Raw genomic sequence first — 24,460 nt, forward strand, 5'->3', positions numbered from 1 at the left:
ATAACCTGTAATCTGAGTGCTGTATCTGTGTATATACATTTCTGGTAGCCGCCTGTCACAGCTGGAAAAAGTCATTTAAAAACCTCAGGCTTTTGCGTACCTAAAGCAGGAAAAAAAAAAGAAGAAAACAGATCCTTGCCTCGGTAAAGCCTCTGGATCAGAAAAGGATTAAAGGACCACTGTCGCGAAAAACTGTAAAATTTTAAATACCAAACACGTACAAATAAGAAGTACGTTTCTTGCAGAGTAAAATGAGCTATAAATTACTTTTCTCCTATGTTGTAGTCACTTACTGTACATTCGTTTGTAGAAATTTGACAAATCTGTCAAGTTTTTTACGAGTCCATCTCCTCAAGGGGGATTCTCAGCATTCAATTTATTCTTTACAAAAGCACTCACTGGAAAGGATCTATACAAAGATGCAGGCCACCCTCCTGTACTATTTTGACAGTTGGACTGAGCAACTGCCATTCACTAAGTGCTTTGTGGCTGAACGATTTAATAGTGGCTGGATGATGTAATGGTTAAGGGCTCTGCCTCTGACACAGGAGACCAGGATTCCAATCTCGGCTCTGCCTGTTCAGTAAGCCACCACCTATTCAGTAGGAGACCTTAGGCAAGTCTCCCCAACACTGCTACTGCCTATAGAGCGCGCCCTAGTGGCTGCAGCTCTGGTGCTTTGAGTCCGCCAGGAGAAAAGCGCAATATAAATGTTATTTGTCTTGCTTTAGAAACTTAAGGAAACCATGAGAACCCCCTTTAAAGAGATGGACTAGTCCCAAAGCTGAGTTCTGTCAGATTTATACTACCTACTGTAAGTGACAGCAACATAGGAGAAAAACTATTTATAGCCCTCAGGGAGAAATTTACTTTTTATTTATTTGCTTTCATGTATTTAAAATTTTAATATTTTTATTGATAGTTGTCCTTGAAATGAAATGAAATGAAATGGGCCCTAGGAAAGACAGCAGTTTCTGCCCACTGCTGAGGATCTAAGCAGCAGTCAAGTGTGCTGGAGTAGCCATAACCGGGCTTCACACCCCTCGTCCCCCGCTGCACGATCCCTCTGTTGGTCACCAATCTACGTAAAAAGCACAATGTAGGTACAAAGGAGGCACTTAAAGAGAATCTGTACTCTAAAATTCTTACAATAAAAAGCATACCATTCTCTTCATGATGTTCTCCTGGGCCCCTCTGTGCTGTTTCTGCCACTCCCTGCTGCAATCCTGGCTTGTAATTGCCATTTTTATGCACTGTTTACAAACAAAATACATAGCAAGTGATAGGCTGAGAGTAGCAAAGTGTGTGAGTCATACAGAGTGTGCAGGGGGCCTGGAGAGGGTGTGTATAGCTTCTATCCAATCACAAGCAGCACAGCACATTCCAGCCTGAATGCCTCAGCCAGACAAAGGAGAGGAGATTAGATCATATAACAGAGATAACACAGCCACTGTGCAAGTAGGAAAGGCTGCAGTTAGACAGAGCACATTAGAACAGGTATAGGAATTTATAGGATAGAAGAAATAAGGATGACAATTTTGTTACAGAGTCTCTTTAAAAGGCATCAATAAACTTCATTTATAACAATTGCAAACACATGTTTTTGGGAAAGAGGGAGACCCCAAAACATGTTGTGTTTGCAGCCGGAAAAATAAACGCAAGTTTATTGACGCCTTTTGAGTGTTGCTGCTGATGATCACCTGGCTTTTATTTTTTTTCATAAAATTTGGTGGGGGCTAGCATCCACTAGTGATGGTCAAGTAGATGCAAATAACTTTCGAGTTGATGCAAATGTGTATGCAAATGTATGCATCTTGAAAATGAACCAATCAAATTTTACCTCAGCAGGATTTGATTGGTCAATTTTTCTAGCTGCATACATTTGCATCAACTTGAAGTTATTTGCATCTACTTGACCATCACATGCATCCACCAGACCCCTACACTCTCTACAAGCCCTAGGCAACTGCCGTGGTTTGCCTAGTGGATGATCCAGCTCTGAGAGACTTTCCCGATTGTCCTTTTGCCCACTGTTCCAGTGCAGGGTTCATATTTGACAAGGGCTTATAGAATATATAGTGGAGAACGAGAAAGACCGGCGCTCGTATGTATACTGGAAAGTTGCACCTTGTATTCTGAGGTTCAAGTTTAGAGAAGAAAAGAAGGCCGGGCACAAGTTAATGCTTCAGTGCAATTATAATCCAAGAAGGTACAATAAATCACATCAAAGGGGGTGAACAGGATGGTCTGACAGCCGTTTCGCAGGTCTCCCTGCTTCGTCAGAGGCCTTTACTGGCCTCTGACGAAGCAGGGAGACCTGCGAAACGGCTGTCAGGCCGTTCTGTTCACTCCTTTTGATGTGATTTATTGTACCTTCTAGGAATATAATTGCACTGAAGCATTAACTGGTGCCCGGCCTGCTTTTGTTCTCTAAACGGCTTGTAGAATATGCTTTCATGGCCGCGCACCGGTTTGTGTCCGGGCATGGTTTTGCCGAGCATGCACCAGTATGGACTGCACCTGCTTAGTAGCATGCAGCTGCTTGTGCATAGGGATGCCCATTCGAATTCCGCAGAGATTACATTTCTGAATTTCTGATCGGAAATAGGCGCAATCACAGAACTCGGAAGCATTGGACCAGTCAGAGACTGCAGAGTGAACTCGGAAGTATTGAGAGAATGCAAAAAATGGAAAAAAGAAATCCGCAGAATCGGTAATCTGTATTGGCAGAAATTGAAATTTCATTTTTCCAAAACTTCTGTGTAATGATCGCTGCTGCAGCAGGTGTTGCTGGAAGTAGTAGTGCTGCAGCTCAGGCAGTTCTGATCTCTTTCCATGCAAGCTGCATAGCTTTGTCTGCCTTTCCCTGCTGTCAGCTTGTGACTGATTATTATTCACCTGTGTGGGAATCTGCATGTCTGCTCCCACTGGATGACCTCAGTATAAAGATCTGCTTCCTGCAGGACTCCTCGGGTTTTCATAGCTTCAGTTTTAGCCTGTCTTGCTGTCGCTTCAGCCCCCGATCGTGTTTCTTGTTCTAAAAGATACTTTGCTGGTTTTGCATCATATATTGGTTCATTGCCCATATATATGCATACCAGCACGTTTATTATTTTCCTTGTATTCGTGTTACGTTGATACATCAGTGTCGCTGATGTATACGTACACGAACTGTTTATATCCTGTGTGCAGTTAGTCAGCTTTCCAGCACGTTTTGGTAGTTTGCGCGTATCGTGAGCACCCGTGCTGAGCTAGTATCCTGCTCCTGGTCCTGTTCGTGGATTGCGTTCATCTCTGCGAGGAGATAACGAATCCTTCTGAATCCTGTCCTGTTACCGTTTGTGGATTGCGTTCATCTCTGCGAAGAGATAACGAATCCTTCTGAATCCTGTTCTGTTACTGTTTGTGGATTGCGTTCATCTCTGCGAAGAGATAACGAATCCTTCTGAATCCTGTTCTGTTACCGTTTGTGGATTGCGTTCATCTCTGCGAAGAGATAGCGAATCCTTCTGAGTCCTGTTCCCTGTATTACTCCAGTCCTAGTCAGCGTTCCTGCTTATGTCATATATCGGTTCATTGCCGATATATACATATGTTAGTCAGACGTTACAAATAGTTTCATTGATAGCTGTAATTGTAATACGCTAGGAATACATACTTATTGTATATTTGTCTGTGTTACGTTCATCTATCTTGATCCTGCTATTTCCTGACTATCCTGTCCTGTCTTTGTGAGGCACGCCATCGCTGCAATCGCATTGGCTGTCTCATTCCAGTCTGTCTTGTTTTGGACGCTTGCTGTCGCTAAGTAGCCACTAGCTAGCAAGCGTTCATTCTGTCTACCTGTCCTGATCTCCTCAGTTCTGGTTTATGCGCTCAGCGCTACTTTGCGCTGAGACGTTATTACGAAAGTATTGTTTGTGGCTGTCAGATCTGCACCGGCTCTGTGCGCCACAATCTCCTATTGGAGTCAGTCCTCCCCTCCACTATACTAGGGATAGCCTGTTTCCTTGTGCTGGTGTGTGTACCTCCTCCACGCCAGCTCATGTGTTGCATGCTGACTGTGGAGAATACACCACCAAGCCTTACATTATGAAAACCCCATTACCAATCCCCATTGTGGGGGGGATTCCCAGAAAGTATGACACTGTTAATTATGGTTCCTGTTCCTTTAAGAAATTTGAAGAACTTAGCTCTGAAACAGAAAATGAGTTTTTCTCTGAATGTGCCAGGTTCCTGGCCAATCCTGATCTCCAAGCGACTCCTGTTTCAACCTGGGCACTCCAACTAAGTTATATTTTGTTTAAAGGGGAATTATTCCAGTGGGCATTTGATGTTCTCAATCATTCCGATTTGAAAGAGAGACCGCTGGAATTTCTAGCGTTTGTGATCCATAACTGGTTGCGCATAGATCCATTGCCTTTTCCTCTTAATGAACTCCTGGCAGCAGGCCAATCAGCTACTCCTTCAATTGCTTGCAAAAATGTTCAGCAAGCAGAAAGTGTTACTGATAATTTTCCTGCAGCCTTGAATAAATCACCAAAAACAGCAGGGTCTAAGGCAAAACGCAAACGTTCTAAGAAACGTGTCCGATCTGCAGAGTCGTTATCCTTAGCGACTGAGACCTATAATGAGATTCTGCCATTAACAGATAATGAAATGCAATTGTCTTTCAGGGGAGTTAAATGGACTTATGAAACTACTAATGAACTTTCCTCCCTGGCTAGGGAAAATAAAGATTTTTGTTTAAAAGAATTATCTGAGTATGATTATGAGGAGATATTACAGAGTATTGAACAAATCAACTTATTTGTGAAGCAAGGAAAGTTTGCATACACTACAGTTCAGCACTTGCTACAGGTATTGGAGATTCTTAGGAATAAGGAATCTGCCAATCACCTGCTAATTAACCCAATATATGTCCCTGCTACAATCATATCTGCAAACCATGATCTGCCTGTTAAGTATGCTTGGAATCCTCCATTTGAGAAAGGAGAGATGGAAGCTCTGGTCAATGAATGGAAGAATGATTCAAGTTCATTTTGTCAATTTTACAGTGCAAAAAGTGAATTAGTATTGAATGCATGCATTAAGTCTGCCTATAACCTAATAAAAACTGGTGTGTGTGGGTATGACTTTGTGGCTCCATTGATTGATGTGTGGGAACTGATTTTGGATGATTTTTATGTGACTCCGAATTCGCAAATTTGGCGTTCTGACCCGCCTGCTTCAGCACCTTTGGCTGATTCAGCAGGTGATTCGGAGCTCTTTTTGTGTGAAATTGAAGTTCCTGCAATTCCACCCTGTACCATGGATAACTCAGTGTTACTTACCAGTAAAACAGAAGCCACTGATACATTCTTAACCTTGTCCTGCGCAAATTTCTCAGCAGAGAATCCAGAGGTCCTGCTGACTTCCGAGTCCAGCCTAGCCAGTACTCATGACTCTTTGTTCAGTGAAACAGACACCAGAAAAATCTTGCCTGCCTCTGCAAACACTTCTGCAGAAATTACCTGTGTTAATAAAGTTCAACTCCTGTCTGATCCAGCAGATGCCAATAGATGCACTACATCAGTTTCCGTGTCCCAGCAATCCTGTCTAGAAACCTCAGAACCCCAGCATCTGAATTTTCCAATTTTACAAATGAATGGTGATTCAGATGCGCAAACATTGTGTCTTGATCTTCCTGTTTCTACACCTCGCTCTAGTTTCTTGAATAGCTCAGAGCATCTGCTATGTGAACCTGAAATCGCAGAATTATTACCTTGTTCAGAAAATATTCCAGTAAATTTGCCCTGTATCGTGAATAGCTCAGAGCATCTGCTATGTGAACCTGAAATCGCAGAATTATTACCTTGTTCAGAAAATGTTCCAGTAAATTTGCCCTGTACCATGAATTGTGCAGTAGATCTCTCCAATGAAACTCAGGTCACAGAATCATTATGCTGTCCAGCAGGTGCTTCCATGGTTTTGCCCTGCAATATGGACTGTTCAGTGATCCTGTCCAGTGAAGCTGTGGTCGCAGAGTCTTATGCTTCACCCAGTACTTTGGATACTTCAAACAATCTAGCAGAAGACTCTGAGGCACTGCTTACCTCAGTTGGTGTTGCAGTAATATTCACTTGTCTAGCAGCTGTTTTGGAATTACAGTCTGCTCTAATAAAACTTGATGAATTTCTGCCCAGCAAAGCAGAAGCCATTGAAATATTGTCCTCGTCAGCAAGTGTGTTAGATACCTTGCCCTGTACACAGTCTGATTTAACCAATGTTGTTGAGTCCCTCTCCAGTGTTGTAACAGCCGAGGAACTCCAGCCCTGTCCTCTGAATGTTTCAGAAGTCTTGCCCTGTAACATGGATAATTCTGATTCTCTGGTCAAAATAATAGAAATCTCAGAATTTCAGTCCGGTCTGATGAGTGTTCCTGAAACCCAGCCCTGTATCCTGAAAGATTCTGGTTCTCTGGCCGCTGTGGCAGAGGTTCCAGAGTCCCCTTCCTGTCCAGGGAATTCCTCAGTTTTGCCTAGTCCAGTGGGGGCTGCTGCAATACTGACTTGTTCTGCAGCGCCTCATGAGCTCCAATCCAGTGTATTAGATGAGTCTCTGTCCAGTCCAGAGGTAGTTGTGGAGTCCCTATCTGGTTCAGTGCATACATCAGAAGATTTGTCCTGTCTTGTTAGTGCCCCTGAATCTGATTTGTTACTGACTTTGCTGGAATCAGCGACATCTAAGTCTGATCCTGCATTCTCGTGTAAAAGTCCAGTAGTTGCGAAGTCTAGTCATGATGATTTTTTTTTGGCCAGTCCTGGTTTTGGTCCTGTCTTGGCTGACCCTGAGGCTCACAGTTCCTTGACATGCCCAGAGATTTCTCTTGTGCCAGTGTGCCCAGATGTTCTTTGTGTGCCAGAATGCCCAAGTGTGTCTAAGGTGTTAGCGTGCTCTGATGCTTCCTTAGTGGGAACACGTTCTGATGTTGCCAGTCTGCCTGCATGCCCAGAGATGGTTCTGGTCCCTGAAAGCCCTGATCTTGATGTTTGTCCTTGTGGCCCTGACGGGCCAGCTCACAGTCAGCTCATGCGTTGCATGCTGACTGTGGAGAATACACCACCAAGCCTTACATTCTGTAGGCATAATTCATTTTACATAAATGAATATGAAACAAAATTTTACTGAACTGAGGTTTTAAAGCTAATGTAACCCCGTTTTTTTTTTTTAAAAAGGCAGATACTCACCTAAGGAGAGGGAAGGCTCGGTCCTAATGAGCATTCCCTCTCCTCTCCTCATGCCCCCAGGGCTGCGCTGGCTCCCCCGTTCTCATCCCCCGCCGAGGGGACTTCAGCCCCTGATGAGTCATTCTCATGACGAAATGCATAGGGCGGAGCTACGTCACGTGACCAGGAGTATCAGGAAGTCCAGGACGAGGATCTGAGGCAGCGTGTGTGTGAGCGGCTACCCGGGACTGCTATCACTCATGTGATTACATGCCTTTTGACTACCTTCGCTTGTGAGTTTGATACTTTTTTACCTTTACTATATTAAATGATTTTACACTATATGGCGCTTCCTTGAGTTATAGAAACTGATCGTGGTGGATTGAATTGATCCCTATCCCCTTGACTACGCTGTATATCCATACCTCCGGATTTGTTGGAGGCTGTTCGGGTGAGTGCGGGCACATAGGGGGGAGTGTGTCCCGGCACAAGGTGGTCCTTTCACTCTGGATGTGGTGACGGGCATTTTCTGTACAATACAGGATTACGCTATGTGCTTTTTTTGTCTCCTCTCTTTTTGACATGTCGGCTGAGCACTGAGGAAACTTATTGAGACTCTGGGACAGTCTACTTGACGCTTGCCAGACTACTGGATGGTGATTTTAAGTGCCTCTGTTTGTTTCAAGCCACTGAGCGCTGCTAATTTCTTTAAGTGATGTTCTGATGTTGCCAGTCTGCCTGCATGCCCAGAGATGGTTCTGGTCCCTGAAAGCCCTGATCTTGATGTTTGTCCTTGTGGCCCTGACGGGCCAGCTCACAGTCAGCTCATGCGTTGCATGCTGACTGTGGAGAATACACCACCAAGCCTTACATTCTGTAGGCATAATTCATTTTACATAAATGAATATGAAACAAAATTTTACTGAACTGAGGTTTTAAAGCTAATGTAACCCCGTTTTTTTTTTTAAAAAAAGGCAGATACTCACCTAAGGAGAGGGAAGGCTCAGTCCTAATGAGCATTCCCTCTCCTCTCCTCATGCCCCCAGGGCTGCGCTGGCTCCCCCGTTCTCTTCCCCCGCCGAGGGGACTTCAGAAGTCTTCGGGAGCCGAGTCCTCCCGAAGACAGGCGGCGCACACGCGAGTACGTCACAGAGGGCGCGTGCGCAGTGTAGAGTGGCCCTTCTTCGGGAGCACTCGGGCTCCTGAAGCATTCCCGAAGCCTCCCTTCGGCCGGGAGACAGCGGTATTTGACCGAAACGGTCGAATACCTCTACGGGGGAGCCAGGACAACAGCGGGCACCGGGAGAGGAGAGGGAGTGCTCTATGGGATCCAGAGCCTCCCTCTCCTTAGGTGAGTATCTGACTTTTTTTTAAAAAACAACGTGTTCCCATTAGCTTTAAAGAAAACTTGTAACAAAAAAAAACAAAAAACCCTTCTGTGGGATACTTACCTCGGGAGGGGGAAGCCTCTGGATCCTAGCGAGGCTTCCCCCCTCCTCCTCCGTCCCGGCAATCCAGCGCGTTCGACCCCCCCCCCCGAAAACGGGCGAGGTAAATATTTACCTACCGCCATCCTGCGCAGTAGCGGCTCTTCGTTGGGGCTAAGGTCGAAAAATAGCCGAGCCCGATCGATCTGCTCTATTGCGCAGGCGCAAAGGACTCGCGCCTGCGCATTAGAGCGAATTCATCGGGCTCGGCTATATCCTCCTTAGCTCGAGTGAAAAGCCCCTAATGCGCCTGCGCAGGATCGCGGTAGGTAATTGTCAGGCTTTGTGGAGGAACTTTTGGGAGAGCCAGCGCTGCATTCCTCCAGGCTACAGAGGACGGGGAAGCCTGACCGGGACCCTGAGGCTTCCCCCTCCGGAGTTCAAGGGAACCAGAGAGGAATACAATTTAAAAATAGAAAAAGGCTTTTATACATACCTGGGGCTTCTTCCAGCTCCATAAGCCTGGATCGCTCCCACGTCGCCATCCTCCGCTTCCTGGAACCGCCGGTACCGGGCCCGTCACTTCCGGCGGACGCGGCCAATTGTCCGCATCACAGGGGCTCCCTCCATACCCGTACGCATGCGGCTGCGCAGTAGGCAGCATCATGCGTACTTGTATAGAGGGAGCGCCGTGTGATGCGGAGAATCGGCCGCGTCCGCCGGCCGACTGGCAGCAATGACGGGACCCGGTACCGGCGGATCCAGGCAGCAGAGGGCGGCGGCGTGGGAGCGATCCGTGCGTATGGGGCTGGAGTAAGCCCCAGGTATGTATAAAAGCTTTTTTTTAATCATCTCTGGTTCTCTTTAAGTATCTTCCAGAGGGAGATTTTTTTTGTTACAGGTTCTCTTTAAGATACAATGGAAAATTACATATTATAATAATAATAATAATATTAATAATCAACACATGACATTGTTTTTTTTTTTTTTACATAACTTTATTGTTTTTTTTTTAGAAAAATAAAAATTTGAAAAACAGACATACAAAAGCAATTTGTCTGTACAACAAGAAAACATTATGGCAATTGTCAGTGGCAGCTTTCACTGAAAGCAAATACATCAGATACCAAATGTACCTTTCTTTTTAAATATTACTATTTTCAGCACCATCGAGGATCAAGTAGTTATTGTGGAAGAAGAACCATCATCAAAACCCAGATAACTGTTTTATAAAATTAAATATAATCGGCCAGAGATCATGGGGCCCCATAGCAAAACTTCTAGGGGGCCCTCAGATGCAGGAACTCTTAAGCAATACTCCATCTGCCCCTACCCTTTAGAAATGAGTTACTTGGGCAATTTACATTCTCATGCAATCAACGCTGCACATAGTTCAAGGGCACCACTGGCGTAACAATAGGGCCTGCAGCCCCTGCACCCGCGGGTGGGGTGGGGGGGGGGGGGGGGGGGTTGGCGCTTGGGCCGTTTTGTAGGGGCTGGAGGGGTGGCAGCATGAGGGGAAAGCGTTGGCCACAGTAAGCGGGGAGAGGGGAAGTTCCCCCCCTCTCCCTCACCTCGGGGCTCTCCCCTCCAGCTGGTTACAGTGTGGGCAGCGGTGGGCAGATACATACCTTCCATGCGTTCCACCGCATACTCCTCGCTCTAGCGTCTGTTGTCACTTCCGGAAGTGACGTCAGCCGCAGTGGAACGCACGGAAGAAGGTATGTATCTGCCCGCCACTGCCCACACTGTAACTTAAGCTGGAGGGGAGCGCAGAGGGGAGGGCCCCAAGGTGAGGGAGAGGGGGGGGGGGGAACTTCCCCTCTCCCCGCCGACTGTGGCCAAGGCTTTCCACTCATGCTGCCACCCCTCCAGCCCCCACAGAACGGCCCCGAGCGGGCCCCAGGGAGGGAGGGGGGCCGCTCTGAAATTCTGCAGGGGGGCCCAGTGGGGCCTAGTTACACCCCTGATGGGCACTGAGACAAAGTCAGAGGATGAAGGAACACAAGAAAGTTCATGGTGAGTACATCAAGTACCACCTGAGCCCCCTCTCCTCCAGGGCCCCATAGCAGCTGCTATGGCTATTGCTATGCTCCTCAAATCGGCCATGGCAGCACCATTTTATCTATCTTACCTTTTACTTTAAAGCTGGGAGCACACTAGGCAGTGTAGTGTGGTTTAACATTTTTCAGCCCATTTTTGCTTTCTTCGTATGTTTTTGGTGCGTTTGCATTTTTTCAATATTTTGCCATCGTCATTGGAGTAAAATACAGCATCATATTTTAAGAACCACTATCATGAAACTTTAAAAATGTAAAATACATGTAAACACAATTCTTTCTGAGTAAAATGAGCTAAAAATCACTTTTCTCCTATGTTGCTGTCACTTTCAGTAGGTAGTAAAACATTGACAGCAATGGCAGATTTTGGGCTAGCCCATCTCCTCAAAGGGGAATCTCAGGGTTTTCTTTATTTTCAAAAGTACTTAGTGAATGGCAGTTGCTCCGTTCAACTGCCAAAAAAGTGTGCAGCGAGAGCTTTGTATAAATCCTTTTCAGGGAGTGTCTTTATGAAGAATAAAGGCCATGTTGAGAATGCCTCATGAAGAGATGGACTACTCTTGTTGGTTCTGTTTTCTATTATTTACTGTAAGTGACAGCAACATAGGAGAAAGGTAATTTATAGCTAATTTTACTCTGGAGGAATCGTACGTCTTATTTCTATGTGTTTGCAGGTATGTTACAATTTTTCAAGATAGTAGTCCTCTATAAAAAATAAAAAACGCAGTCCTCTGTGTTTCCATCGAGTTACGTGCGTTCTACATGCATTTTTGGAAACTATGCAGCAAATTGTGCGTTTCCAAAAACACACACTGTAAAATGCGTTTTTACATGCGGCCCATAGACTTTCATTGTTGGCAAAAATGCTAGCGTTTCTGCCTAGTGTGTTCCTAGCCTCCATGAGATGCAAATAATGATATAACATGATGAAAAACAACAACATATCTTTTTTTGAATTTAAAAATGTACAGACTTCAATTATGCTTAATTTTATACAACAAAATAAGTATTTTGATGGCAGTTTTAACGTCAGGCGAGAGATACACTTATGAAGGGATGCTTTCACCATATGGAGTATCCACTGAGAACAGACGCCTTGGGGGAGGAGCTATCAGCGGCATCTGACTCGCATAATATTGGCACGAACTCGAAACTGGCATTACTTTAGGAGATTTGCATGGTAGGCAAATTCTCTGTTGCAGAATATAGGAATTCCCTGTAATTTACGAATAGCATATTTAGTTCTTTTCCACATGGAAAGCGCAACACTCCATAAGTGTAAACATACTCATAACCACTCGATCGTCACTTTTACATTTTCACATCAAGTAGGTAGCACAGAAACAGGCATAAGATAGGCAGGGCCGGATTTAAAACTCAGAGGTCCATGGGCATTGGCGTTCTGGTTCCCTAAACTCCGCCCCTGAACAAAGGCCACACCCCAAAGTAAAAACAGTCTTAATTCTAATCCCTTCCTTAGGTTACTAACTGTCCTTAGAATCTTACACTCTGATCACCATCTCACATTATCCTTCGTGACATGAGACAAGGCTTAGGGTGTAAGTGCCTGAGGTCAGTGATCTGAGGAGAGGGCCGCCTCTCCCACATAAGGCGCCTCTAGGCATGTGCCTACAGTGTCTTATGCAAAATCCGGCCCTGACTATAGGCTAGCCAAATACACGCAGGCCAAATACAACCGCTTACTTTTACTAAAAACTTAGCGGGTGCCCATGTAGACTCCCATCTTCCATATGAAATTATTATTATTATCTAACATTCCTCAGACTCTTGTAGGAAAACTTGTGTGTGGAGCCATTGGATTTAGTCACTGAATAGGAAAACCATTTGTAAAGTTTATACCTTTTTATAAATACTTTTGAGCATCAGGGTAAGTGATGAGCTGTCGGGGCTCCACTAAAGGCCTGCAAATCTTTTATTTTATATGTATAGGTACATGTAATATATTTGGTTTAACGGTTAAATAATCTAATTTGTGTGTTTTTTTGGTACATTACAACTTTTTTGATTTTTTTTTATAGCATGAGGTGCCACCAGACAAACTGACCAGACAGCCGAAGACCGATACTGGTGCAGCTATCAACAATGAAAACTTTGGTAGGAGAAGTAAAGTTATCCTGAAAACCCGATAGAAATCTTTGCGCAGTCAGCCATGTTTGCACCACAAATCTTTAAAGTAAACTTAAATTAAAAATGTACTTAGTAATATAAAGCATGTACAGATATGAGTGATAAAGATTTTCTTTTCTTTCTTTCTTTTTATGGAGAGAATATTGGGGTGATCTGTAAAATATGAATTTATGTTTAAAATTTCTGACTTCTGTGGTCTGGTCACAGGAAGTGTTGTCTCTGCATTTGCCTCCAGGGTATCTGAGAATAACTGTTGGTTCCTTTGAATTTTGGTTCCTGGGAAATTCTGTGTATTTTTTGCTGTTACAAAATTTTAATGGCGCAGTAAATGGACCAGAGGGGTAAGAGAAGGAACGACAACCTTGGTTGGCATTCTGGAACTCTGAGCATTGCATCCAGGAAGGTTGAAGGTGATTGTACACACATTCTTGGACAAAACGGACCTCGTTGGCCACATCTAGCTTGTGTACAAGATTTTACAACCTTCGTTTCTGCATGTAAACCACAATATAACAGGTTATAATAGTTTTCCAAGTAACCCAGTAGAACTGTTCTCAGAAGCAAAGATAACTGTTGCCTCTAACCAGGAACTTGTCTGTGTAAACTAATTGTGCTTGCTACCAAGTCTGTGGAGTCGGAGTCAGAGCAATTTTTGTATACCTGGAGTTGGGAGTTGCATAAACTGAGGAGTCAGAGTCAGATGATTTTTGTACCGATTCCATAGGAGTTGGAGTCAAGGATCCATATACAATTCACTTTTTCACCTAAGTTTTCTCATAGGAGATAATTTTTCATCTCTGATTTAAAATAACTTTCCAACACCTTTCAACTAAAAAAGTACCAAAAAGTAGGTGAAAACTGATATCAAAATTATTTTGAGGATTTTCTTGCTTTCTGGTGGCTTAAAAGGCATTTTATTAACAAGTTTAAAAATATCACCTAGGAGACAACTCAGGAGAAAAAGGGAATTGCATATGGCCCAATGAGTCTGAGTAATTTTTGGGTACCTGGAGTCAGAGTCTGTGGTTTGATAAACTGAGGAGTTGGAGTCCGAGGATCTTTGTACCGATTCCACAGCCCTGCCTGTTACCCCAAGTAACCAAACAGTCCTTGCTTTAATTTTTAAGTAGGAAAAACATTCAATGGGAACCAACAATCATTCTCTCTTACACTGAGTAAGGCAAATACAGAGGCCAACCTTATTTCCATCTTCTATGAGCTTCAGAATTTCGTTATTGCAAACATGAATCCGAAAGTTTACGGATCCCAAACCAAGAAAACAAAACATGGTAAGGCTTATTATAGATCTGTTTGTGCATTCGCCTCACTAGGCACACATTTTGACACAGAGTCACTTTAAGGCCCATTTTCACTATTGCAAAATATCAGGCCACCCCCACCCTATTGGTATGTATTGATTTGGCACTGATTATAATGGCGTTGCAGCTGCTAATTTGGCTGCACTGTTCAATATCTGTTAATTTCTCAGAATTTCTAGACTGTTTCTTGCCATAAATCCTTCTCCTGAGGTCCAACCTCAACCTCCCTCTTCACGATGAAACCCCCTTCTGCCAAAAACTCCCTTCCTGTTGCCTAATCTTATTCTCCCTACAAAAACCCTTTCTGAACACCTAATCTTAATCTCCTCCTCCAAAATAAACCCTAATTAGTAATGCTAACTCCCCAACTCTATCACCAGACCAAGACCCACCTAATGTACTCCTAACTCTAATTAAACTGAAAGAGGCACACCACAAGCTTGAACGTTCGTTTAGTTCAATGCGCACACACTACATGTTTCGGGTCCTGCCCTTCATCAGGTGTGTGATCTGATGAAGGGCGGGGCCAAAAACATGTCGTGTGTGCTGACATTGCATTGAACTGAAGTGTGGTGCAGGAGTGGTGAACCTGCTGGGAGGATTGCACTGGCATCACCTCTACTGTGAGGAATAGAGCAAGCAGGAGCTTACAACCATCGTACTCCTAATGCTAACCTTTATGCTAGTCACCACCTCCAAACCCTGTGTGATACTTCTATTTAATCATCTTCATCCGTGGCATTTGCTGCCTTCCCTAGCAACAGGAAACTACTGTATAAATGAAAACTGCCTGACATTTTTCTGTCACTGAGGTTTTTCTCTTCAGCCCAGACCATGGGGTATTACTCCGCACCCCCTAAGAAACTAATGATTTCCCACAGTCCCTCCCACAGTCTTCTATTGGAGGGGAGGGTGACTGGCTGTCTAGGCCATGCCCCCTCCCATGTGTCATCAATTTGAGATGTAGCAATTTTCCACTGTTATAGGGGAAAGAACCGTAAACAAGATCTGGCAAACATGTTATTTTTCTATAAAAATAGCATCCTCCCTGTTTTTAAGGGGTGTAGGAAGGGTGGGCCAATTTTAACAATAGTGGACAATGGCTTTAAAAATGGCTGCAAAGCTTTCTATAAATAAATAAATCTAAAATTGTAGAAGCTATAATAATTTGGTAAGATTCACTTCAACAAGCACAACACTGAAATTTCCTTCATATGGTTTTCTATGAAGAACAATATCAATATAACGACTTGACAATTAAATACTTCCTTATCCCTGTAGACAATATACCGGTACCTCTTCTGACCAGTCCAGTGATTGTACTGCCGCTGACTGTCCACTGACATTGGTATAACGTCCAAGCACTGCACAATTCAAAGACACCATTTCTTCATTACATCCATCTCTAACAGTGTATCACAATCTTTTTTGTTTTTCTTTTAAGTCACTTTAAGAAATGGCTGAATTATTGCACATCCACCCTGGCAATTTCGCACTCTAGAAATTAGAATGATTATTAGTGCATTTTTTTTTCACGCAAATCCACTTCGTACGTTGCCAGCCCCGTCCATCTGATAAATAGATAAACTGACGTCAATGTGAGGTCTTCAGGTATGTGATTTTGTTTTGGTCTGGGAACAAATTTCCTGAGCCGGTCTTGAAGTAGACAAGCTGTCGACCTAAGGATGCACAAAAATAGAGATGAGATAAATGAATGAGATGGTATAAGTGGAAATACAATTGTGAATAGACAAAGAACCAGCAAGAGTGCTGATGGTTAATCAATTCCGGACCTTGATTGACTGAATCACTTCCGGACCTTGATTGACTGAATCACTTCCGGACCTTGATTTATTTAAGTATTTATATGCCGCCGACCTATTACTCAGTGCTGTACAGAGTATATTGTCTTGTCACTAACTGTCCCTCAGAGGGGCTCACAATCTAGTCCCTACCATAGTCATATGTATGTACCGTATAGTGCATGTATGGTCTAGGGCCAATTTTTTGGGGGGAATCCAATTAAATTATCTGTATGTTTTTGGGATGTGGGAGGAAACCGGAGTGCCCAGAGGAAACCCACGCAGACACGGGGAGAACATACAAACTCCTTGCAGATGTTGACCTGGCTGGGATTCGAACCGGGGACCCAGCGCTTGCAAGGCGAGAGCGCTAAAATCTATGCCCTGTTTTCATCCTGTTATATGTGCGGCAATTTGTCGTGAGGTGACGTTCTTTGCTACCGGTAGTCTCTAGTCCTTAAGGGGGCAGAGACTGCTGGTACGGAAGTGGTTAAAGTGGACCTGAACTCTTGCACAGAACACAAAGAAAACCGCGAGAAATGCACCCTGTGTATTTTTAGAGAGAAGAGCCTGTCTAATTCACCCTCCTCTGTAAGCAACCACAAGTGTAATTTGATCTCTCAGCTGTGTCAGAACAGAAATTTGTCAGACTCTGCAGACACAGCTAATATGTAAAGACAGAATGTTAACTTTTTATCTGCTTCCATGAAAGCGGGAAGGATACACACTGCAGATTTATTGCAGGAGTTCAATAAGCTGTAACAAAGAAATATTTTTCTTTAAATGTTATGATGCTGTTGATTATCTTTTAGAGCAGAGAGGAAGTTCTGAGTACAGGTCCACTTTAAAAGGACACTGTAGTGCGTCTGGGTTAATGAATTCACTTAACTGTACAAGTTTTTATCTTCCTAATCCAACCAGCTGAAAATTGTTTTAAAAAACTGCTGCAGAATGGTGGCATCTGCAGCTCTGCCCAATCTCTCTGCTGGCCCCCTCCTCCACTCCTCCCTTCTGATGAGTCATGCTGTCTGCTCTGGTGTGTGTGTAGACATGTAGCTGCTGTGTGTGTTCAATTGCTAGAGTTGTTACACAAAAGTAACCCTGAACTGAAAATATGAGATAAATAATCATTGAAGCAAGTTTCATATTTTAATTTTAAATTCTTAATTTTTAAGATTGAATTCTAAAGAGCACCCATGACAGTCTGATCTAAAAATCTGCTTCATTCAGCTGCAAAGCAAACAGAATGAATGACCCTTTGAACTTTTCAGCACTAAAACATCATCAGTGTTGTTTGCTCAGCCAGATAAAAGTGTTCCGCCTTCTATTTACTTTTCAGGAAATTCACCTTGTACATTGTGTGAATGCTTCCCATGCATATAGAACAACATTTCATTTTTAACATCGGAAAACAGAATGGTACTCCAGACACTTTCTAAGGGCTATTTCACATCTGGGATGGCATTGGTGAAAGGTCAAAGCATACGTTTTGATGTATGCGTTTTAATGCGTTTGCAATCCGTAACGCAGGTGATGTTATCATTTTTTTGATTTTCAACTGTAACTGTGAATGTTGAAACATTTTAAAAATGCATGCTCTGCTTCGAGCTTGCGTTTTACATTGATTTACATTGTAACACATAACGCAAGCGTCAGACAATTAGAAGCTCCAGGGAGCGTTGAAACGCAATGCACAAAAGCGCAGCATTAGATGTGAAAGGTAAAATGAAAGTCTATGGACTTTTATTTTACCCTGGAAAACGCACACAATGGCCGTTGCGTCAAAACGCACAAAATCAGCTCAGATGTGAAAGAGCGCTTAGCAGGACTAGTACTATATGTACCTAGGTTTACCTCATCATGTCACATGTCACATCAGGTATGCTTTAAGTGAAGTTAAAATGTTGCAAAGAAACATATTTTGAATTGTTTGCCATATCAGGAAAATCATAGCTGGCTGCAGATTGGAATGTACAGGTCTTTTTTAATAACACTTAAAATGTCTTGTGTCAAAGATGGCTCGCCCCATCCACAAGCCCACCGTTCCTGCATGGGGTCCCTGACAATATATATCAAGAGCGTTATTGGATGTGGTCTTGTGGCCGTGCTCCCCTTCGTATACGAGCGTGACTGTACTGCGCATGCGCAAGTATGTGCACAGCTTTTTCCTCTGTACATGAGTAACTTCATGCTGCTGAGCAGGCTTGGACTGTACTCACGATTGTACAAGTATGTGTACGGTTATTTTTCCCATACATGAGCAGCTCTGTGTTGCTGGGCAGGCTTGGACCATACTCGTACATGCGCCATACGGGTGTGTAGCCATGGAGCTTGGACCATACTCGTACATGCGCCATACGGGTGTGTAGCCATGGAGCTTGGACCATACTCGTACATGCGCCATACGGGTGTGTAGCCATGGAGCTTGGACCATACTCGTACATGCGCCATACGAGTGTGTAGCCATGGAGCTTGGACCATACTCGTACATGCGCCATACGGGTGTGTAGCCATGGAGCTTGGACCATACTCGTACATGCGCCATACAAGTGTAAAGCCATGGAGCTTGGACCATACTCGTACATGCGCCATACGGGTGTAAAGCCATGGAGCTTGGACCATACTCGTACATGCGCCATACGGGTGTGTAGCCATGGAGCTTGGACCATACTCGTACATGCGCCATACGGGTGTGTAGCCATGGAGCTTGGACCATACTCGTACATGCGCCATACGGGTGTGTAGCCATGGAGAAGAAGAGGGTCCCAGCCAGCAGCGGGGAGGGTGAGAAGGACATGAAGGCTTACCACTACTTAAGTAAGTAGCTAACTTTTACTTTGTTTCTCCCCACAGATTTGCTTTAAAGAGGAACTGTAACCCAGGATTGAACTTCATCCCAATCAGTGGCTGATACCCCCTTTCCCATGAGAAATCTTTACCTTTTCTCAAATAGATTATCAGGGGGGTCTGTATGGCTGTTATTGTGGTGAAACCCCTCCCACAGTGTGATGTCAGGACCTGGGTCCTAACAGTTTCCTGTCTGTGAGCCTTGTTGCATTGTGGGGAATAACCTTTGCTTCCAACAGCCAAGCAACCAATATCTCTCTCTGTGCATATGTATAGCTATAAGAAACAGGCCCGGATTTACATCACAGGATCCTATAGGCACAGATGTCCTGGCACCCTAGACTCCGCCCTCCATGAATCTAGAAACACCCACCAAACTGCACCGCAAGTGGGCTGGCTGGCCCAGCTGTCACTTCTCCCTTACTTCCCTTGCCTGTCATAGGTAACTACAGGTACCCCTTAGTATGAGGTAGCCAGAGGTAGCCTCAGTATTAAGTTGTTAGTGGTAACCCCAACTGAAGGGAGATCTTGTCAGTGGAATCCTGAGTGCTGGATGAGTAACTCATTTACGCTCTGCTTGGGACTCTGCGTAGGGAAGGAGAGAGGCACTCGGGGAGGGGAGAGAGACGCCTTTCCATCAACAGACGCCTGCAGGCATGTGCCTACAGTGCCTTATGAGAAATCCAGCACTGATAAGAAAACAACCTTTTAGCCTATGGCAATGTTAGTGGGTGGGGTTATAAATAATGGCATTTGGTGCTGTCTAGTTTTTTTTCTTGTCTGCCAGTAGTAAAGATGATGACCTGCAGACTGATTGTGGATCAAACAATATGAACAAATTACATGGCAGATATCAATCATTTCTTGATCTCTCTTCTATTTTCTAACTTCTCTCTTTGCAATGTATTCATTTGTTTTTCCCCCTTTTTTCGCTTGAGTACCTCTTTAACCCTCCTGGCGGTTCGTTTATTATGCCAAATAGGCATTTTTTTTACATTTTTTTTTTGTTTCATGTAAAGCTACCAGAGTGGTAGCTACATGAAACACCACTAGAGGGCACATGTGTCCCTCTAGTGCGATCATCGCCGGCATCAATAGCAAACAGGGGAACGCGTATATAACGCGTTCCCCTGTTTGGCTTCTCCTGTCGCCATGGCGACAATCGGAATGACGTCATGAACGTCAGCTGACGTCCTGACGTCAGACGCCTCCAATCCAGCCCAAAGTGCTGCCTGGAACTCATTGGTCCGGGCAGCGCAGGGCTCTGGCGGGGGGGGCCTCTTCCGCCGCTGCGTGCGGGCGATCGCCGCAGAGCGGCGGCGATCAAGCTGTACGTGCGGCTAGCAAAGTGCTAGCTGTGCGTACAGCACTTCAAATGGGGCGATTCGCCCCACCAGGGGCAGAGATATCCTCCTTCGCGGCATAGCCCGAGCTCAGCTCGGGCTTACCGCCAGGAAGGTTAAAGGGCAGGGCCTTTTTTTTCCAAGCAGAGGTCTGATCTTTTCAATATCTGAATAAGATCAAAATCTTATGAATAACCCCCATTCAATTTCCATTTTCCCTCGCATGTTTAGTATTATTGGCGTTTGCCAGGCGGGTTTGCACAGAGCCCAGCAGCAGAGATAATCACTCTCTTGTAGGGAGTAGCTGAGAACCGCTGGCTGTCTGCTAAGCCTCAATTACACCATCCATCCTTCTTCACATCCACATTCATTTCAGGGATCTCTCACTGGACAGCTGTGCGTTTCTCTTCCCCAGATCCTTGTGTCCGATCTAATGACTGCTGGTGAACTGGGCACGTCTGCAGTGCTGCCTCCACGACTCTTGTGCTGCGAAAGGAATTCTGGCCTTTCTTTTTTTTTCCTTCTCTGTCGGCAGATATTTTCCATCTGCTCTCTCTTTTGTATGTTAGGAATATGGGGTACCTAACTAAGTTACAGAGACGCAGAACCAGCAGGATTTTCCGTATGAAGGAACCTACAAATCCTGTGTGAAAAAAAAACACTGAAAAGTGCAAAATTGCCTCCTGAATGGCGTACGTTAAAAAGGGGCGCTGGGAAAAAAGGGCGCGGGGTTTTAAACGATAAACATGGATAACGGTTAAAAATATAATGTACTATATTTCGTTTAAAAATAATGTTTTATAAAGTTATAAATCATTAAATAATGTGCATGAAATTGGCAATTGTGAAAACGTTAATCTTCCGTTTAAAAAGTGAAACGTATAATAACGTTTTAAAAAAAATAGTAAGTAACCCTCCCTGTACCTACCCCTAACCCCTACACCCCCGTGTTGGTGCCTAAACCTAAGACCCCCCTGTTGGTGCCTAAACCTAAGACCCCCCTGTTGGTGCCTAAACCTAAGACCCCCCTGGTGGTGCCTAAACCTAAGACTCCCCTGATGGTGCCTAAACCTAAGAATCCCCTGGTGGTGCCTAAACCTAAGACCCCCTGGTGGTGCCTAAACCTAAGACCCCCCTGGTGGTGCCTAAACCTAAGACCCCCCTGTTGGTGCCTAAACCTAAGACCCCCCTGTTGGTGCCTAAACCTAAGACCCCCCTGTGATAAGCATTAATAACGTGTGAAAAAAATATTGTACTGTTTTTCGTTTAAAAATAATGTTTAAAAAATTATAAATCATAAAATAATGTGTAATCATGAGAAGCAGTTATAAAACAGTAAAAGTCTCCGGGCGCCGCTTATAAAACGTTATTTTTCTCCGGCGCCCTTTTTTCCTGTCGGGCGCCCATTAAACGATATATATTATGGGAGTGAATGGCGGCGCCCGATTTGTCCACTTGCCTCAGGCGCCCGAATTTACTGTTACCCCTGAAAGTGTATCCAAGGGGAACCTCGGGTACAAAAAAACATGCTTATCTAAGAAGAGGGAAGACTCTGGATCTTACAGGAGCATCCCACACCATCCTCCAATCCCCCTTTACTGAGCACAGACCCCCCCCCCCCCCGCAATCGTGCACACTCCCTCCCAGCATGCCCCTCCCAGGGGCAAACCCAGGTTTTTAAAGGTAGGGATTCCTGAAAGGTCTCCCTCAGCTACGCACAATACAGTATAATAATACGGTAGGACATCATGCTGGCTGCACATAATGCAATTTCCAGTCCAACTGACAGGATTTGAAAATTATTTCCTAAATGTCTGATCTGCTCCCGATCGACAACGAGAGCGATCAGGAGCAGTTTGGATACAGATAATAATGAGGACAGGGGCACAGGGCTGTGCTCATACCTGACTCTGTTATGTGCCCCAGAGCTGCTCCATGCTCTGTACACACGCTGCTGCTCCATCCAAGGTCATCTGTAGCAGGGAAAGAAAGGGAGCGGTGCTGTGAGCTGTAGGATGCCTGCAGATATTCCGGTGTCTCCGCTTGTGCCTGTCCACAGACACTGCACAGGCCCTGGTCTGAGGGGGATTCTGGGCATCTGTAATCCCCCCCTGCGTTTGCCTATGCCTCTCCCCAGCACCCACAATCGTGTGCTTGCTCCCTCAGCCCCCTCCCCCCTCCAGCTAGGGCTGGTTCTAGCTACAATGAGGCCCAGGCGAAAAAGTAACTTGGGGGGGGGGCCCTTAGCAATGCCCCCCCCCCCCCTGCAGCCTCAGAGACAACTCCTAGGACCCATCCAACCTCACTTCAACTCACACACAATCATGAGTTGTCCATCATGTGTCCCCAAAAGCATTGTTGGGGACCCCATGATTCCCCTCCTCCTTCCTCTTACAAATCCAAAGTGTACACACAGCGGGGTCTTACTTAATCCAGGCAGGACATAGAAGGCAGCACCATGCTCTACACTCCGGACTTCTCCCCATGGCGCCTCTCTTCCTCATTCCCTGCAGGCATGTATGGAGTCACCATAGCTGGAGGGGCGGGGACACAGGAGGCAGCATCATGCTCTACACTCTGGACTTCTTCCTACGCCGCCACTCTTCCTCATTCCCTGCAGGCATGTATGGGGTCACCATAGCTGGAGGGGCGGGGACACAGGAGGCAGCATCATGCTCTACACTCTGGACTTCTCCCCATGGCGCCTCTCTTCCTCATTCCCTGCAGGCATGTATGGAGTCACCATAGCTGGAGGGGCGGGGACACAGGAGGCAGCACCATGCTCTACACTCCGGACTTCTCCCCATGGCGCCTGTCTTCCTCATTCCCTGCAGGCATGTATGGAGTCACCATAGCTGGAGGGGCGGGGACACAGGAGGCAGCATCATGCTCTACACTCCGGACTTCTCCCACAGCGCCTCTCTTCCTCATTCCCTGCAGGCATGTATGGGGTCACCATAGCTGGAGGGGCGGGGACACAGGAGGCAGCACCATGCTCTACACTCCGGACTTCTCCCCATGGCGCCTCTCTTCCTCATTCCCTGCAGGCATGTATGGAGTCACCATAGCTGGAGGGGCGGGGACACAGGAGGCAGCATCATGCTCTACACTCTGGACTTCTCCCCATGGCGCCTCTCTTCCTCATTCCCTGCAGGCATGTATGGAGTCACCATAGCTGGAGGGGCAGGGGCACAGGAGGCAGCATCATGCTCTACACTCTGGACTTCTCCCCATGGCGCCTCTCTTCCTCATTCCCTACAGGCATGTATGGGGTCACCATAGCTGGAGGGACGGGGACACAGGAGGCAGCATCATGCTCTACACTCTGGACTTCTCCCCATGGTGCCTCTCTTCCTCATTCCCTGCAGGCATGTATGGGGTCACCATTGCTGGAGGGGCAGGGACACAGAAGGCAGCACCATGCTCTACACTCCGGACTTCTCCCCATGGCGCCTCTCTTCCTCATTCCCTGCAGGCATGTATGGGGTCACCATTGCTGGAGGGGCAGGGACACAGAAGGCAGCACCATGCTCTACACTCCGGACTTCTCCCCATGGCGCCTCTCTTCCTCATTCCCTGCAGGCATGTATGGAGTCACCATAGCTGGAGGGGCGGGGACACAGGAGGCAGCATCATGCTCTACACTCTGGACTTCTTCCTACGCCGCCACTCTTCCTCATTCCCTGCAGGCATGTATGGGGTCACCATAGCTGGAGGGGCGGGGACACAGGAGGCAGCATCATGCTCTACACTCTGGACTTCTCCCCATGGCGCCTCTCTTCCTCATTCCCTGCAGGCATGTATGGAGTCACCATAGCTGGAGGGGCGGGGACACAGGAGGCAGCACCATGCTCTACACTCCGGACTTCTCCCCATGGCGCCTGTCTTCCTCATTCCCTGCAGGCATGTATGGAGTCACCATAGCTGGAGGGGCGGGGACACAGGAGGCAGCATCATGCTCTACACTCCGGACTTCTCCCACAGCGCCTCTCTTCCTCATTCCCTGCAGGCATGTATGGGGTCACCATAGCTGGAGGGGCGGGGACACAGGAGGCAGCACCATGCTCTACACTCCGGACTTCTCCCCATGGCGCCTCTCTTCCTCATTCCCTGCAGGCATGTATGGAGTCACCATAGCAGGAGGGGCGGGGACACAGGAGGCAGCATCATGCTCTACACTCTGGACTTCTCCCCATGGCGCCTCTCTTCCTCATTCCCTGCAGGCATGTATGGAGTCACCATAGCTGGAGGGGCAGGGGCACAGGAGGCAGCATCATGCTCTACACTCTGGACTTCTCCCCATGGC

At 45.8% G+C, this 24,460-nt stretch overlaps 1 protein-coding gene across 2 annotated transcripts in view; it reads right to left on the minus strand.

The window, feature by feature from the left end:
• Window positions 1-12,646: 12,646 nt before the first annotated feature.
• The window catches only part of PKDCC (protein kinase domain containing, cytoplasmic), a 155,343-nt gene continuing 143,529 nt past the window's right edge, over window positions 12,647-24,460 (minus strand). For both annotated transcript variants that reach the window (XM_068232967.1, XM_068232965.1), the window contains exon 7: window positions 12,647-15,841. In XM_068232967.1, coding sequence (XP_068089068.1) covers window positions 15,756-15,841 — 86 coding nt within the window. In that variant the 3' untranslated portion in view covers window positions 12,647-15,755. The remainder of the gene's footprint in view (window positions 15,842-24,460) is intronic.

This window comes from Hyperolius riggenbachi, chromosome 4 (genome assembly GCF_040937935.1).
Source record: "Hyperolius riggenbachi isolate aHypRig1 chromosome 4, aHypRig1.pri, whole genome shotgun sequence".
NCBI lineage: Eukaryota > Metazoa > Chordata > Amphibia > Anura > Hyperoliidae > Hyperolius > Hyperolius riggenbachi.